Below are 15,038 nucleotides of genomic sequence, written 5' to 3'. Positions count from 1 at the left end.
GAGGGAGGCCCTTATCTCATCAGGCAGGCCCACTCCATTGCTGGAAGGATCGAGTTGTTTGAAAGGTCTTGCATTCTTACAGTCAAAACTTCCATCCATCTAACCTTTAGTCATGATCCTCGGCCTACCCCTGAAAACACTGAAAGTCTAATTTCTCTTCCACATGAATGTCCTGCATGCAAAGACAAGTCAAGGCCAGAGCTACTAAGTTATATAAAACACATGAAAATGGCTTTAAGTAGGACATTTAAAGTTGTTCCTTTTCATCTTTAAAAAAAGCAGTTGACCAACATTGAAACCTATCATACCTAATGGTGGGAGGTGAAAACAGGCATTTAAGGCCATCAGTAGATACAGATATTTGTCAATAATTTCAAGAACAATTTGACAAAAAATCCATAAAAATTTAGAAACATGCCCTTTTGATTTGTGGGAATTTATGCTAGAGCTATGATTACACAAGTGCACGGACCCTAATGTATAAGGATCATGTTTGTAGCAAGCTGGAAAAGTCAGATGGCTAGCTAAATCCTGGCACACAGATATGGTCAAGTATTGTGCAACTCCAAGTGCTAGCATGGAGAAAATCTCTCAGTACAAGCTCTGTGAAATGCTCATCTCTCCCTATATTTTCTTTTCATGTGGTCGCAGGCACTACCTCCTCCCTGCACCCTACTGGGGCAGTTTGGACTCCTGTGTTTTTTTTTTTTATCACATGATGGGGGCGGGGGTGGGGGAGGAGAATCAGCTACTAACATTTAAGGAGCAACTGCCAGAGTTGATCTTGCTGATGACAGCTTTACATCAAATGGAAGCATTCCTCAATTTTTCTGTCTTCTTAGATTGTTCTGAACTGAGGTTTGACTTTATTTATACATGAAAGCATTTTGATTCAGTATATTTTGAATTTTCTAGATACAAACTACCATATATATATATATACAAGAAAGATTATGGCTTTGTTTTACTCTTGACATTACCAAAATGCTTTCAGAATTTATTTACATGGGACTTGAGTTACAAGTTACAATATAATCCATCTGACTTACTGTTGCCTCTTTAATGGTAAACTTAGATAAAAGCTAAATGTTTGAATGCTTCATTTTAGCTTCTAGTACTGTAGTGCCCCAGCATCTCCATATTGAAATGCATGTTATTTTGTTATAATTATTTTCCTTTTAAAAAACATCTTTGTTTTATGGTTAGGAGACAGCACCTTTGAAAAGTTGTGAACACGTGTGTAATGGGCACATTGTATCCTGCCTGATTCCTTCAGCACCACCTTCTCATGTTCTAAACTCCCAGCTGCTCACTCAAGCTTAGGTACCACACAGCTGGCTCTGTTTGACCTAAGTGTTTCTTTCTTTTTTTATTTTGGCAGTACTGGGGTTTGAACTTAGAGCCTCATGCTTGCTAGGTAAGTGCTCTACCACTTGAGTTACTCCCCAGCTCTTTTTACTTTATTTTTCAGACAGTGCCTCACATTTTTACCTGGAGCCAGCCTTGGACTGATCCTCCTACCTCTGCCTCCCGAGTAGCTGAAATTACAGATGTGAAACACTACTTCTGGGATCTTTATACAGGATCTTGCTAACTTTCTGTCTGAGCTGGCTTCAAGCCGCAATCCTCCTGATTTCTACCTCCTGAGTAGCTAGGATTCACAGGCGTGAGCTGCCATGTCAGCAATGCACAGCTTTAGAGGATTTAAATTTTTGTAGGACTAAACAGTTAGCAATAGGGAGGAACTGGGCAGATAAATAATTCCTTTCTTCCTCCCTGTGTTCTTGTCTGAGGCGTGGCTGCTGCATACACCATCTTTTCTTGCCTCAGGTTTTTTTTTTTTTTATGGAGAACCTGGCCTGGCCTAAAACCATTATCTATTAATCTCACCCACGACAGCAAAGGAGAGATTAAAAGAAATTCGTATAGGAGTGTTTAGTGAAACAATGAGCACATATACAGGATGCTTGTGCATGTATAAAATGTCTGGATACAATGAAACATTTTTAAAGGCATCCTGTGATCAGTTACTGTTGAGAAATGGGTCCAGGGATGATGGGTATGAACTTAAAACCCTACTGTATTACATAAACCTCTTAAATGTGCATTTGAATATTCCCTTTTTAAAAAGCTTCTTTTTTAATGGGTAATGTTCTGAGAATGGGAAATAATATTTTAACCTGTTTACCTAAAAATCTTAAAAAATAGAACTACTTGAGTATGTTACTGGAAATCAATTATTATGTCACCTACAGTCCTCTAAATTTGATTTCACTAGAGGAAGCAAGTCTAGTGATTTCACTAGAGGAAGCAAGTCTAACTCCTCATTAAAAGGATTAAACTAGGTCCAAGGAGGGTACAGAATCACATTTGAATTGTAACAGAAAAGCAGCAGGAAACTCTATTTTGTCTTTTATTCTCTGTTCATTTCTTTCCTTGGTCATAAATAAGGCCTTTTCTTGGGAGATCATAGTCTCCATATGGAGAAGGGAGGACACTGTTCAGACAGTCACAGCAGGGAGACCAGAGGTGGAGGATGATAGCCAAGTATGGAAACCCTTCGGCAACAAAAGGCAGGAGAGGGAACTGAGGCCCACGAGGCCACCCATTGTCTTTGGCAGCACAGTGAGGAAAAAGGCATCCTATGAACAAAGCCACTCGGGCTGACTGGACCCTAGAGGCCGAGGCTGTCCTGCTCCTATGCTTGGCCCTGATTTGGAACAGGGCCTGGGAGTGTTGCAAGAAAACTTTGTTCTTCTCAAGGAAAAAAGCCAGTTATACTTTCAGCAGCTTTTAGTTACAATTTTTTGGATGAATAGAGCTTATTTCCTCCCAAGAACCCAAAGACAATGTCCAAGAAAGACCTGTAATAATGCCTCATTAATTTAGGCTTCCCTGCTCTATAATCCTCACAGGGAGGGGAAGGAGGGGGGGAACTTTGTCCTCTGCAGGTTTTCTGTATTTCTGGAGAAAAGGAAATTTAATCCAAAAAAGAATTTCCTTTTTCTTCTAATATAGACTTCAAACTAAGGTCTTAATAACTGAAGTTTTTACAACTTTCTTTCTTGCACTAGAACTTATAATAAATTTTTAGATATAAGTGGAATCTAATGTTTATACAGAACCAAACACCTGGGAAACTAGTGGCTTACAGCACAGAAAGGTGTCATGTCTGTGCTGAATGGGCTTGCTCAAGTGGCTGTGTTTAGCCAGCATATCCATTAGACTGGAGGGTCTGAGATGACTTACTCACACTCAGCTCTTTTCCATGTGACCTTCCCCTTATGTTCAGGGTATGACTGTAAAAAGAGGCAAAATGGAAGCTAAAAGGTCCTCCGGACCTAGTTTTCTAACTCACACTATGCACCACTGCTAACTCACATGCAAGGAATAGGGAAGAGAGCCTCCATACCCTGATGGGAGGATCTTAAAAGCTTTGTGGACATATTTCACTTACCATAGTCCACCCTTTGGACATGATTATTTTTCATTCCTTCCTCATGCAAAATATTTAATAAAGGATAAATTCCAGTACTTCATGATCTTCACTTGGTAGATTTTTCAGGAAGTGGGTTTTTAAAATCCAGAAGATGATGACCTAGAAGAAAACCTATAGAAATTGCCATCCATACATCTAATATACAATGTGGAGGCAGGGACAGGATAAGGGCAGCAGACTTTACCTTTCATTAAGTGACTCATCACTAGCACATTTAACTCAGAAATTCAGCAGGAATGAAGGGGCCAGGGAACATTCTCCTATCAGGGCCCATTTGTTCTACCTGGGACTGGTACTCTACTCCATTATTCTGACTTTGGTTTCTAAGAATTCTTTCTTTTCCATAAGAAACAGACCATGTTTATAATTTAAGTTTTCTTACCCTGCTTGCTGCCCAGAAATTCAGTGGTCCATAGGCCTCTTCTCATTTTGATATAAGTTTCTTAAAATTTGATGGACATTCTGGTGCCAAGAAAATTAAATGGGGAAATAGTAGTGTTTTTTATGAACAATGCTGGATCAACTGGATGTCTATATGCAAAAGAATGAGGATGGTCCCCTTCTTTTCACATCTTATACAAAAAAATTAAGTAAAAATGGGTCATATACCCAAATGTAAGTGCTAAAACTAAAGTAAAAAGACAATCCACATAATGGGAGAAGGTATTTGCAAATCATCTCTCTGATCAGGGACTAGAATCCCTGATCATATAGAACTTTTTCTAGAACTTTTACAAAGTTCTTTATATAATTAATGATAGATAATTATATAACAATAAACCAATAATAAAAGACAAGTTATAACTCAATTTAAAAATGGTCAAGGGATTTGAGTGGACATTTCTCTAAAGAAGATATGTAAGTAGCCAGCAAACACAGGACAACAAGCTCAACATCATTAATCATTTGGGACATGCAAATCAAAACCAGAGTGAGATACCATTTCATATCACTTGTCAAAAAGACAAATAACAAATGTGGGCAAGCATGCAGAGAAACTGGAATCTTATGTCAAAAGAAGCAGTTTCCTTGCAAAAGTCAGTGATTTTCTCAAATATTAAAGAGGAAGTTACCACATAGCCCAGCAATTCCACTCTTAGGCATACACTAAAAAGAACTCAAAGCATGTCCATGCAAATACCATAGCAGCATTATTTATAATACCAAAAAGTAGGATCAACCCAAAAATTCATCAATCAGTAAATGGATAAGCAAAACCTTATTAAAGTATTATTCAGCCATAAAAAGAAAAGAAGTACTGACAATCTATGACACAGATGAACCTTGACAACCTTATGCTAAATGAAAGAAGCCAGACACAAAAGACAGAAAGTAGATTAGTGTCTGTAACACACCCACACTCGAGCCCCTCCCCTCAACAAAATGGTAACTATGACAGATGTGTTCACTGATTGTGATGATCATTTCAGTGTTTATGCGTATCAAATATCACATGTATACCTTGAATATATACCATTTTATATGTGAGTTATACCTTAACAAAGCTAGGGAACTAGGATCCTGTGTATCTTCAAACTTGTCTCAATCTATGTTAAGTATGGTTAAAAAAAACAAACCTGGATCTGTAGATGAAAGGAATAAAGACAAAAAGGTGCATGACAACATTGGAAAGATTGAATGGCTGGATAGAGCTTCACAGAACACCACAAACACTATTGGGACGCATTAGTTTGGTTTCAGTATAAGCCAACAAGACACACACATGTTAAGCACATTAACAGAACCGGAAATGACTGTAAAGAAAATGATGGCAAAGGTGGCTGCATAACAACTAAAAACTTCAGAACACCATAAACACAATGACAAAGAGCTGACATCCTTAGCATATAAGAACCTTTCCAAATCAGCAAGAAAAACTCAGTGTCCAGAAGAAAAAGGGGTGAAAGCTAGGAATAAATGTAAGGGTTGCTAAAAAATTTTTTTTTAAGTTTAACTTTAGTATATTGAGTCTTCAAAAAAAGGAAACAAGGATTTTGCTGGTGAGAATGCAAACTGATCCTTCAGGAAACCAGTTGGAAATATTCACCTATAATTCCAGGTACTAAGGAGGGAGAGGTAGAAGGATTGTGAGTTTGAAGCCACCCCAGCGAAGGACAACAGTAACTGAAGCCACAGAAAGCAAAACCACATAAAAGGGACGACTATTACGTGGTTCAGTGAAAGGCAGGCTGTAAATAGATACACATACACATACAAGCACAGGTGTACACAAATACACACATACTGTATGATTTAAATTTTGAAAGTATTTAAAAATAATCATACATACTTAAAATACTACAGCAGTTCTATTCAGAGAGAAGGAAAAATGTTGGTATTGTTTTTCACTCCTTTTAAATATTTCCTACATCTTCTGGATTTTTCTGTCATGGGAAAAGATTTGTTTCTGAGAATCTGTACTCTGAGTCATTTCCATTATGTCTTTTTTCCAAAATTTTTACCCTTCCTTCACTTTGGACAGGGGCCTGTGTGAATGCTTTGTGCCAATGTTTCCAAACTGGGGCAGCCCAGTCAAATGCTGTTGGAATACATGGAAAAGCCAATGGCAATAAAGACTCAGAAACTTAAGCAGGCCTAACAATAAAGACAGGTAAACCCAAAAAGTAAAGAAATATTTTAATAATTAAACAAAAATTAAACACTTAAAACGTATAAAATCCCTTTAAAAATTAAAATGTGAAACTGTATAAAACAAGTACACAATTAAAAATAACTGAATATCACCAAAACTACATAAATATAGGGTACTTATTTAACTATTTAGAAATGTAGTATCTGTCCTTCCAATAGAGTTTGGAATTTGTTTATAATTCTCAGGCCAAGGTAGGAAGTAGTGATAACGGCTCCATCCAACTTGTAATGGCTCAAGATATGATTCTGCATCATTTCTTGCTTGTCTTTTCTAATACCCATTCAATTACCTAGGGGAGAAAACAATACATGACTATGGTACATTGCTGTTGAAAACACAAGTGGTAGAAAAACACAGATTTTAAGAGCACAGCAGAAATTTTTTAAAAAAGTAATATATCCAAACCTGATACTTAAAAAACATTTTATTTTCCAACTGAAGAACACTTTTCACTGCACTTAGTATTGGACAAAATAAAGACTCTACTGCAATTTGAAAATGTATTTTTCAAAAGAAATTAAACCTACCTTTGAAAACAGCTAATCAAAATAGATTAGTTTTCCTAACCCTTTGGATTATTAAATTTTTTCTTTTTTATTCTTAGTGTCATTTTAGAAACTCTTCTGTTAACAAAGCAATCTACTAAGTACTACTTAATATTCTGCCTGAATAAATCTATCATTATCTTAGAGAGTTTGCAGAAAACTCTCTAAGTTTTCTTAGAGATACTTAGAGATACCATCACTACTTCACATACAATAGCTGCACAACAACCCTGAAATAAAATATCAACTCAACTGAATATAGTTTCTTGGGAATAATATATTTTACCTGTACAACATTGTTGTTTGCGGTTTTCTTCATTTCTTCAAGTAGTCCCCTTGAAGTTTTAAGGTCCTAAACATTAACAAAACATAGCACTTTTCAATTTGTACATTAAAGAGAACTCCTTAGTGAGCTTCAGATTATCCTAAATAATTCTGCAAGTATCAATGCAATTATAGAAATACTATCAAAAATCAAAGTAATATGATTTAGCTCCAACCTGAAATGTAAAAATACCCTAACCGAGTATGTATGCTACACCTATGTCCTTGTTCCTACTAATCTATTCTGACAGTGCTGACCTAACCTATTCTCATCTCCCAACCATGAGTGAGTATTCACTGATGCTTGGGAAGTGAATGTACATTTATTTTTTCAGATAAAGTGTGTTTTATTCCTGGGCTATTTCACTCCACCATAAAGAGGGATGACATAGGAGTAGAACTAAAGTTGACCTTTTTAAAATTTAATGATCATATCAAATTAGATTATAAGATAAAAAAATCTGATTTTCTTAAACAAGAAAAAAAAGCAGTCCTGTCCTAAGCCTCCAAGTCATCCCTCAGAGGGGCAGCCACCTTTAATTCTTTTAGCTGTTCTCCTTATTTGTGTCTTCATGTTTCCACCCAAAGTGCTTTGCTGCTACTTGATGACTTAGGAGTTTTGGGCATTGACAACTGACAGCAGAGATAACAAATGGTCATGGATCCAGGTCCCTTGCACCTCACCAACTTTCTCTTCCTCTCAATAATAGCTGTGCCACAATTTCTAATTAGTAAATAACATTTGCATTATTATATCTAGGTAAACACCATTTGGTTCTGAGGTAATTAATATATTATGGTTATGATGTCTCTTTCATCCAACACTCTACTTTTCTTGTAGTAAAACTACCTATTTACTTTTTTCACTGCTTAGATTTCCATGTATATAATTCTGAGTATTTCCCCCTCCCCACTATGGAGTGATCAGTGTACAGCAACGAATTATTTTTTAAGACTAAAAGATACTAGATAACCTCTCAGTTCAGTTTCTTCAAAAGTTTTTCTTCTTTAAAATTTTATTTAACTTGATATATTCCAAACAATGTCATACCATATGTAATCAGTTAGTGAACTATTTTACATTATTTTATTTCTGTACCAAGGCTTTGAAATAAGGACTACGGGAGGCGGGGAGGGGGGGGTGTTTGAAGCTAAATGCTTGTCTAACATGCAAAAAAAGTAGACTTTTCTCCCAAAGCCTGCTGCAAATTGGTCTGTTTGTTCTGGAGGCCTCATCCAACTGCTAGTACATATTTTCCCCACTTGAGATTAATTTTTGCCTTATTTCTTGACTCAGCCCCTCAACTGCTGAACTTTATCTTCTAGAGATTCCTCAGAAGGGTAAGATAAGTTTTTTTTTAGACCTTCTGTGTTTGAATGTATCTTTATTGAGTCCTTACACCTTACTGAATTCCAGACAAGGTATAAAATACTAGGGAAAATTCTTTCCATTCGCATTTAAAAGTACTTTTTTTAGCTGCCAGTGTTACTGGGAAGTCCAACAACATTCTGATCCCTGATTAGTTAAAAACGTAACTACATTTTCTTGTGAATCTTTCAGAAATGTTCTCTTGATGTCTGGAGGTGTGGAATACCACAATGATGTGACTCTTTGCAGAATTTTCAGTCACTGGGCTGGACATACCCAGTATCCGTTCTGGCAGGAGGCTTGAGTCCCTCAGTTCCTGGGAAACTTTTGGTAATATTTTTGACAATTTTCTTTCCTACAGTCTCTATTTTTGAAACTCCTATTTATTAGCACATTGGGTCTTTTGGATTAATCCTCCAGTTTTCTTATCCTCTATTCAATGTTTTTCTCATTTGGTTCTAATTTTTTATATAACAATTGTGCAGCTTTTCTTTTAAACTGATTTCGTCACATTTTTAAATTATTTTAAGGACTTTTTATGTTCCGTGCATTTTTTTTTTGAAACAGAATCCTATTCTAGTTTTATGGATATAAATTTCTAAGAGAAATATAGCTTCATGAAGTTTTCCTCAATTATGCTCTTTAAAATTCCCCTACCTTTTTGCTCTGGCATCACTTGTGTTAGAAGCTGTCTATAGTCTGAGAATCCTTGATATCGTCACATTGAAAAGAGAGACACTAAAAATATGGACACTCTGGCTGTGCCAAGCTTGTTCATTGGGGGCTTTATGAGGTAGAGAAACAAGGTGACCAGATAGCTTTTCCACTGCAGCCATGTTTCCTCTAGAGCCCATTTCCTGCCTTGTCCCAGAGGTGTCGGAGAGACCTATGAGTAACAGACCTGTGGTTACCATCGGGCAAGAGGGCATGCAGAGAAAGCTGAAGGCTCTCCAGTTCACCTGGCAGATCTTTACCTAATTCCTCTCATTTCCACCTAGTACCTTGCCCCTGCTTTCCATGGCACCTGGTATCTTCAAATCCCGAGCACCTCGGTGACTGTCAGCTGTCCGACGTGAATAGTTCATGGGAATTCCATGAGACAGGATTCCAGGCCGTAGCTCCCTTACTTGGCTATACACTTCCATTACCTTCTTCTTGTTCAACAATAAACATTCCTACAGTTTTTATTTGTCTCATCACTTGCTTTATGTAGTAATATTGCTTTTCTTTAAATAAATTTAGGGAGGTTAATCTGCAATTTTAACCAGAAACCCACTGATGACTGTCCTTCAGAAACTCAGAAGCCTGGAGATAACTGAACAGCATCTAAGTTTTAGATAAGTGTTATATGAATGACTTGCCTGCCCGATCTCTTACTACTACTTTGGCAATGTAGAAACCAGGTGTTTTGATATTCGGTCAGCAGTCTTTTTACTTTGTATTGAAATAAAATCACTAGTTAAACTAATTACTAATTAATGTTTGACACTCCACTTAAGTAAAAGAGTTGTTGAGGGAAATATTGAGGACTTCAGTTAAAATGTAGCCTTCTAAAGTTGTTCATGAAGTTTACATTCTAATGGGAAGACAGTTAAGGATTAAAAAAATGAGTCTATGATGGAGTAGCAAAAAAGAAAAATAAAACACATATTATTTTATGTATTTTTATGCATTTTATGAATTTTTAAAATACATATTTAGTCCTACATATGAGGACTAAAATCAAATAAATCAAATACAAAATATTTCTGCTTTAATATTTCTATTTCCAGTTTTTAAGTTTTGCAACAGGTTATATACTATCACTATCAAAATACTGATTCTAATTTTTTTTTAACCTCAAACAGAAACATTAGAACATGAACTAAATTTTGCCATTAGCAGAGAACACACTGTACCTGTAGGTAGCACTTAGAGATTTCAAAGAGACGCTGGCTGCATGCAGTGAAACATTCATGAGCCTCAGTAATACTGTGTTTCTTCAGGGTGTCAGTCACTACTTCTTTCAGTATCTTGAATAGAATAACATATGAGTAATGTTTCTTGGAAAAGATACAAACACTATTTCAACTCTAGAGATCAATCATAAATGGACTGTGAGTTATACAATCATTCAGCTGCACAAAAGACAGGTAAGTTCATTAAAGATTACTGAGAAGAAAAGACATCTATAATATCTACATGGTCCCACATGTCAAGAGTTAATGTGTTAGCAGGAAATGAACAGTATTTAAGAAAGGAATTCAAACTATCAGTTCCGAATTGAAATCTGAATAGAACAGTTACACATAGGATATGTAGGTGGGTATTTATTTTTTATTATGGAAAATTTCAAGCATAGAAAGTAGAAAGAGCATTTTATAATAAATTCCTATCTTGATATATCTATCAACTAGCTTCAAGGATATAAATTTGTGGCTAATTTTGTTTCATTTATATTCTAACCCACTTTCCCATCATCCTTCCTAAACTAGGTTCTTTTCAAGAAAATTCCAGACATTATTTCATTAGCAAAATTTTAAGACATACATTTTAAAACATTCAAGAAAAGGACTTTCTTCTCATGTAGTACCAAGAAAGATGGAGAAAAGTCTTACCCGTGTATGTTTCTGTGATCTCGATTCCTTAATCTGCTTTGATGCTTTTGATTCATGTACACTCTTCTGTCCTGAACTGGACTTTGCAGTGACTTTTGAAGTTTCACAGCTAGGAATTGGAACCAATGGACAAGGTGTTGATAATGACTGCTCTGCCCGTGGCTTTCTGGATGTCACCAAGTAATTATGATGCTGATGATTATTGCCACTTGCTTGAGAAAGAAGAGAATCTGAACTTTCAGATTTCACAAGTCTATAGTGAAGGAAAAAAAATCAAGAACACAGATTAAGTGAATCAATAATGAAGTCTATTTTTTGACATATGTGTTACAACTATTTCCATTCAAACATAAATTCAATAGAAGGAGACAAAATTATTTGCCTTAAATAAGCAATCAACATATTATAAAGTTGTTCCTTTAGTTCTTCAAGCGAATGATTAAAACAAAGGCAAGGAATAACTAGAATTTTAGCTAATGGAGAAAGCAATGAATAATATTACTTTGCTCTTCCCTTCATTTATAACTTCCCATATAAATCAGCATGCTAGGTAGTACTTTTTATAGGCATAATATTTACTTGTTTAGTATTTATACTTTTCCATAAAAAAAGAAGAAAATTTTAACAAACAAACCATACCTGCATCATATTGTATCTATGATTTTGCAAAATAAGTAACAATGTGAAAAGAATTATAAGAAAAACTATAAAACTTAATTTAGACTTTCTAAAATGTTTACATTTACTTCTATAAAGACTCAAATTTTTCCTTTTCCAAGAGTCTTATAGTTGGAATTAAAAGTGAACGATAAAACTGTAAAATAGGTGCTGTGAGGGAATTGGTAGTTGTGGGAGGGTGAATAGAAGGGAATGTGGTTGACTTTATATACTTACATGAAACAAAACAATTAAACCTTTTGCAACTGGGAGGAGAGGGATGAAGGAGAGAGATGGTGGGGGCGAACTGACCAATGTGTAATGTAATGTAAGCATATTCAGAAATGCCACAATGAATCTCTCCTGTATAAAGTATGGTAATAAAAATCCTCTGGAAAAAAAAGAAGAAGAGTCTTAAGAGTCTTTACTTCTACTAACTCACAGGCCACAGTATTCTTTCTTTTCTGGAATACAAATATTTCTATTAGTTATATCTCAAATGATAATGGGTGTGCTTTTCAACTTTATCTGTTATAAAAAATACCATAAAATTATAAAGTCCTCATTAAAATAATTTAGTTATTCCATGCTAGAGAGATAGCATTCTATTATTTTTATCTGCTTAAAAAAAAAAGATTTGAAAGTTTTATTTTCACTTATTTCATAAATTTTTAAGGTTTAAATACAGTAAAAAATTTGAGGCTTGCTTTAGATGTCACAGATCTGAAATTGACACATTGTAAAGATACGTAAATTTAGTCTTTTTTACATAGCATATTGATTATGCAGGCTTTAAGGCTTATTATATATGCAAGTGATTCTAAAACGGTGCCACAGAACCCCCTTGGGCCAACAGAGCCTGGGAGCAGAGAGGGAAGAATGAAAAGCGAGCAGCACAACTTCCGTCCTGACACCCTCTTTGCAGAGCATCTGGGCTGCTTCATCAGCTAGGTGAGCTCTCCAGTGTTAAGGGGCTAGTATATTAGCATATAAAGCAAAAAACTGGATTTTTTTTAAAATCACAAATCATCTCTTTTTATAATTTATAAATAAAATCAATTGTTCACAATAAAAGACAAAATTTCCTGGCATGAAGGAATTATTAATGTAAAATCTATGCAAGAAAGTGACTTAAAATATAAAAGGCAGATATTAAAAATTTCCCCTAGAGACTAAAATATTTCTTTTGAGGTACAATTTTTGTGCACTTGATATGGTCACCTCTTTTTGGGATAAAGGCCATTCAGCTCTTTAGATCTCCGTTTTAGTCGAGAGACTTCAGTTCGGAGTTCACTTTTTCGGATTTCACTTTGTAAAGCTTCTCCATCAGGGACGCTTCCAGGATCTGATAAAACTGCAGGAGACGCAAGGGGGCTCAGCACAGTGGGCAAGGGAAAACTTTCTCTGGTGCAGGTGGTTTGAGTTTCATAACGAATCAGACGAGACTGAAGTTCAGAAAATCCCCCATCTCTCTCTAAAGCTTTTCGGTCATCCAAGCAGTATCTAAAGTGAAGGGAAGATCATTAAAATCAATGCATGGGACAACAATGGGCTTCTTCCTTTCGAATAGAAAGTAGGGAGACATTTCCTTACAAAGTTCTTACTTCCAAATAACTGATCTAAAAATGTGAAGGCACTCTGACTTCTCTTTGACTGTGTTCCTGAGCAACAGATTAAGTTAATCCTCTGGCTTATTTTTGAAATAATATAGTTGCTGTTTTAATTCTTTTAAGAAATCTAGTAACCTCTGATTTCTCAGCATGGCTGACAAATAACAATATGAAATGCTGACTTCTGTTAGAAAGGGCAGAGTTATTTACAGCATGAAGATTAAAGGCAGCTCACCAAACAACTCAGAATATTTTGAATTTTTTCACTGAAACTTACTCCTCACCTTACTGACTGACTGACAGATTTTTCTTCAAACGCTTTGGTCTTCTGTGTATCTGGTTTCTTAGCTAAATCTGACTTAGAGAATCAATGACATATTGGCTTAGCAAATGCTTTTGGACTCCAAGAAATCCCATGTTATTAAGTACAACAAATAAGCATATCAAGAAAACTGCCAATGATATGTGTGACCTTGCAAAGCTTCATTTTTCCACTTCCTGTAACTGCATGAAGGGAACCCAAATGGTTTTGCTTGAGTAACGGGAGAACTGACAAAAGTAAAACTTTGCTCTGCTGTTTCTTCCTTTTTACCTGTAAATTCTAAGATGCTCCCTAAAACCAGATTGCTGGAGTTCAACTCCCAAGAAGTGTATTATTACTTAAACACCTGACTGCCCATGGAGGTTTAAAGAACTTTATCTTTCCCTCCTGACACTTACATATTTGATTTCTGAGAATATAGACTACAGTGCTGACTCTGGATTTAAATGCTCTTCCAATTTGCTGTGTGAACCTGGCCAAATTACTTAAGTTTATCTATGCTTCTGTTGCCTGATCTGCAAAATGAGGTTTATAGTGCTTATCTGAAAGCTTCTTTGAGCATTACTTGTGAGGATTACACTTAGGGACAGCACTTGTAACATGAAAGCCATGTGGTCAACAAATACGTATACCTATTTGCACCACCATCGTCATCAGCAGGTTTATACTCTACCACAGCAAATCCGAGAATATACTAATAATTATGTAGCACAGCCAAAATTTAATCCAGAGCCCGTCTTTAACCATTTTAGTATACTATCTCCTATGTGAGGTATACATCATCTTAGTCAGTGGGCAATACATAGCTGAACAGTAGAACCATTTGAAGCGCTTTTAAGAAACACAACATATCCAGAATTTGTGATTTAAAGACTCTAGGATATGACCCAGTACTGACATTTTAAAAAAGCTGTCCAGGTCATTCTGAAAAGCAGAGGAATGCACAGAAATAAAGAGTAGAATGGAGGTCATGGGGGGATGATATAGGTCAAAGGTACAAAGTTGCAGTTACGTAGGATGAATACATCCAGAAATCTAGTGCATAACATGAGAGCCACAATTAATGATATTGTATCACATAGTGGAAACTTGCTAACACAGTAGATTTTAGGTGCCCTTAACCACAATTAAAGACTGAAGTAACTGTGTGAGATTATAGAATGTTAACTTCCTTGACGATACATTTCACTACATATGTATATTAAATTCTCATGTTGTACATCTTAAATAAACACAAAAGAAAAAAAAGCTACTAGATGAGTTAGGGCTGAAACATCTCTGATCTAACCTAACAGTTTACTTTAACTGGCAAGAAAACAGAACTCTTAAGCCAGAATAGTAAGTTTTGGCCAAGCAGGAAGTAGAACCTTGGTCTTGCAATGCTGTAATATTCTTTCTCCAGTCTGTTGTTTATTAGAACATATTTTGTTAAAAAAAAATCAGCATCAACTAAAAGGACTGT

At 35.7% G+C, this 15,038-nt stretch overlaps 1 protein-coding gene across 2 annotated transcripts in view; it reads right to left on the bottom strand.

Moving 5' to 3' along the window:
• Positions 1–6,182: 6,182 nt before the first annotated feature.
• The window catches only part of Mtbp (MDM2 binding protein), a 77,407-nt gene continuing 68,551 nt past the window's right edge, over positions 6,183–15,038 (bottom strand). The window contains exons 18-22 of one of the 2 annotated variants that reach the window (XM_020169575.2): positions 12,866–13,147; positions 10,988–11,240; positions 10,289–10,402; positions 6,984–7,049; positions 6,183–6,441 (exon numbers count right to left, since the gene is read on the bottom strand). In XM_020169575.2, the coding sequence (XP_020025164.1) occupies positions 6,403–6,441; positions 6,984–7,049; positions 10,289–10,402; positions 10,988–11,240; positions 12,866–13,147 (754 nt within the window). In that variant the 3' untranslated portion in view covers positions 6,183–6,402. Of the gene's footprint in view, positions 7,050–10,288; positions 10,403–10,987; positions 11,241–12,865; positions 13,148–15,038 lie in introns of both variants that reach the window. The other variant, XM_074069134.1, reaches the window with a different exon arrangement.

The sequence above is a fragment of the Castor canadensis genome, chromosome 3 (genome assembly GCF_047511655.1).
Source record: "Castor canadensis chromosome 3, mCasCan1.hap1v2, whole genome shotgun sequence".
NCBI lineage: Eukaryota > Metazoa > Chordata > Mammalia > Rodentia > Castoridae > Castor > Castor canadensis.
The sequence above is the reverse complement of the archived record's forward strand: the minus strand, read 5'-3'. Positions and strand labels throughout refer to the sequence as shown.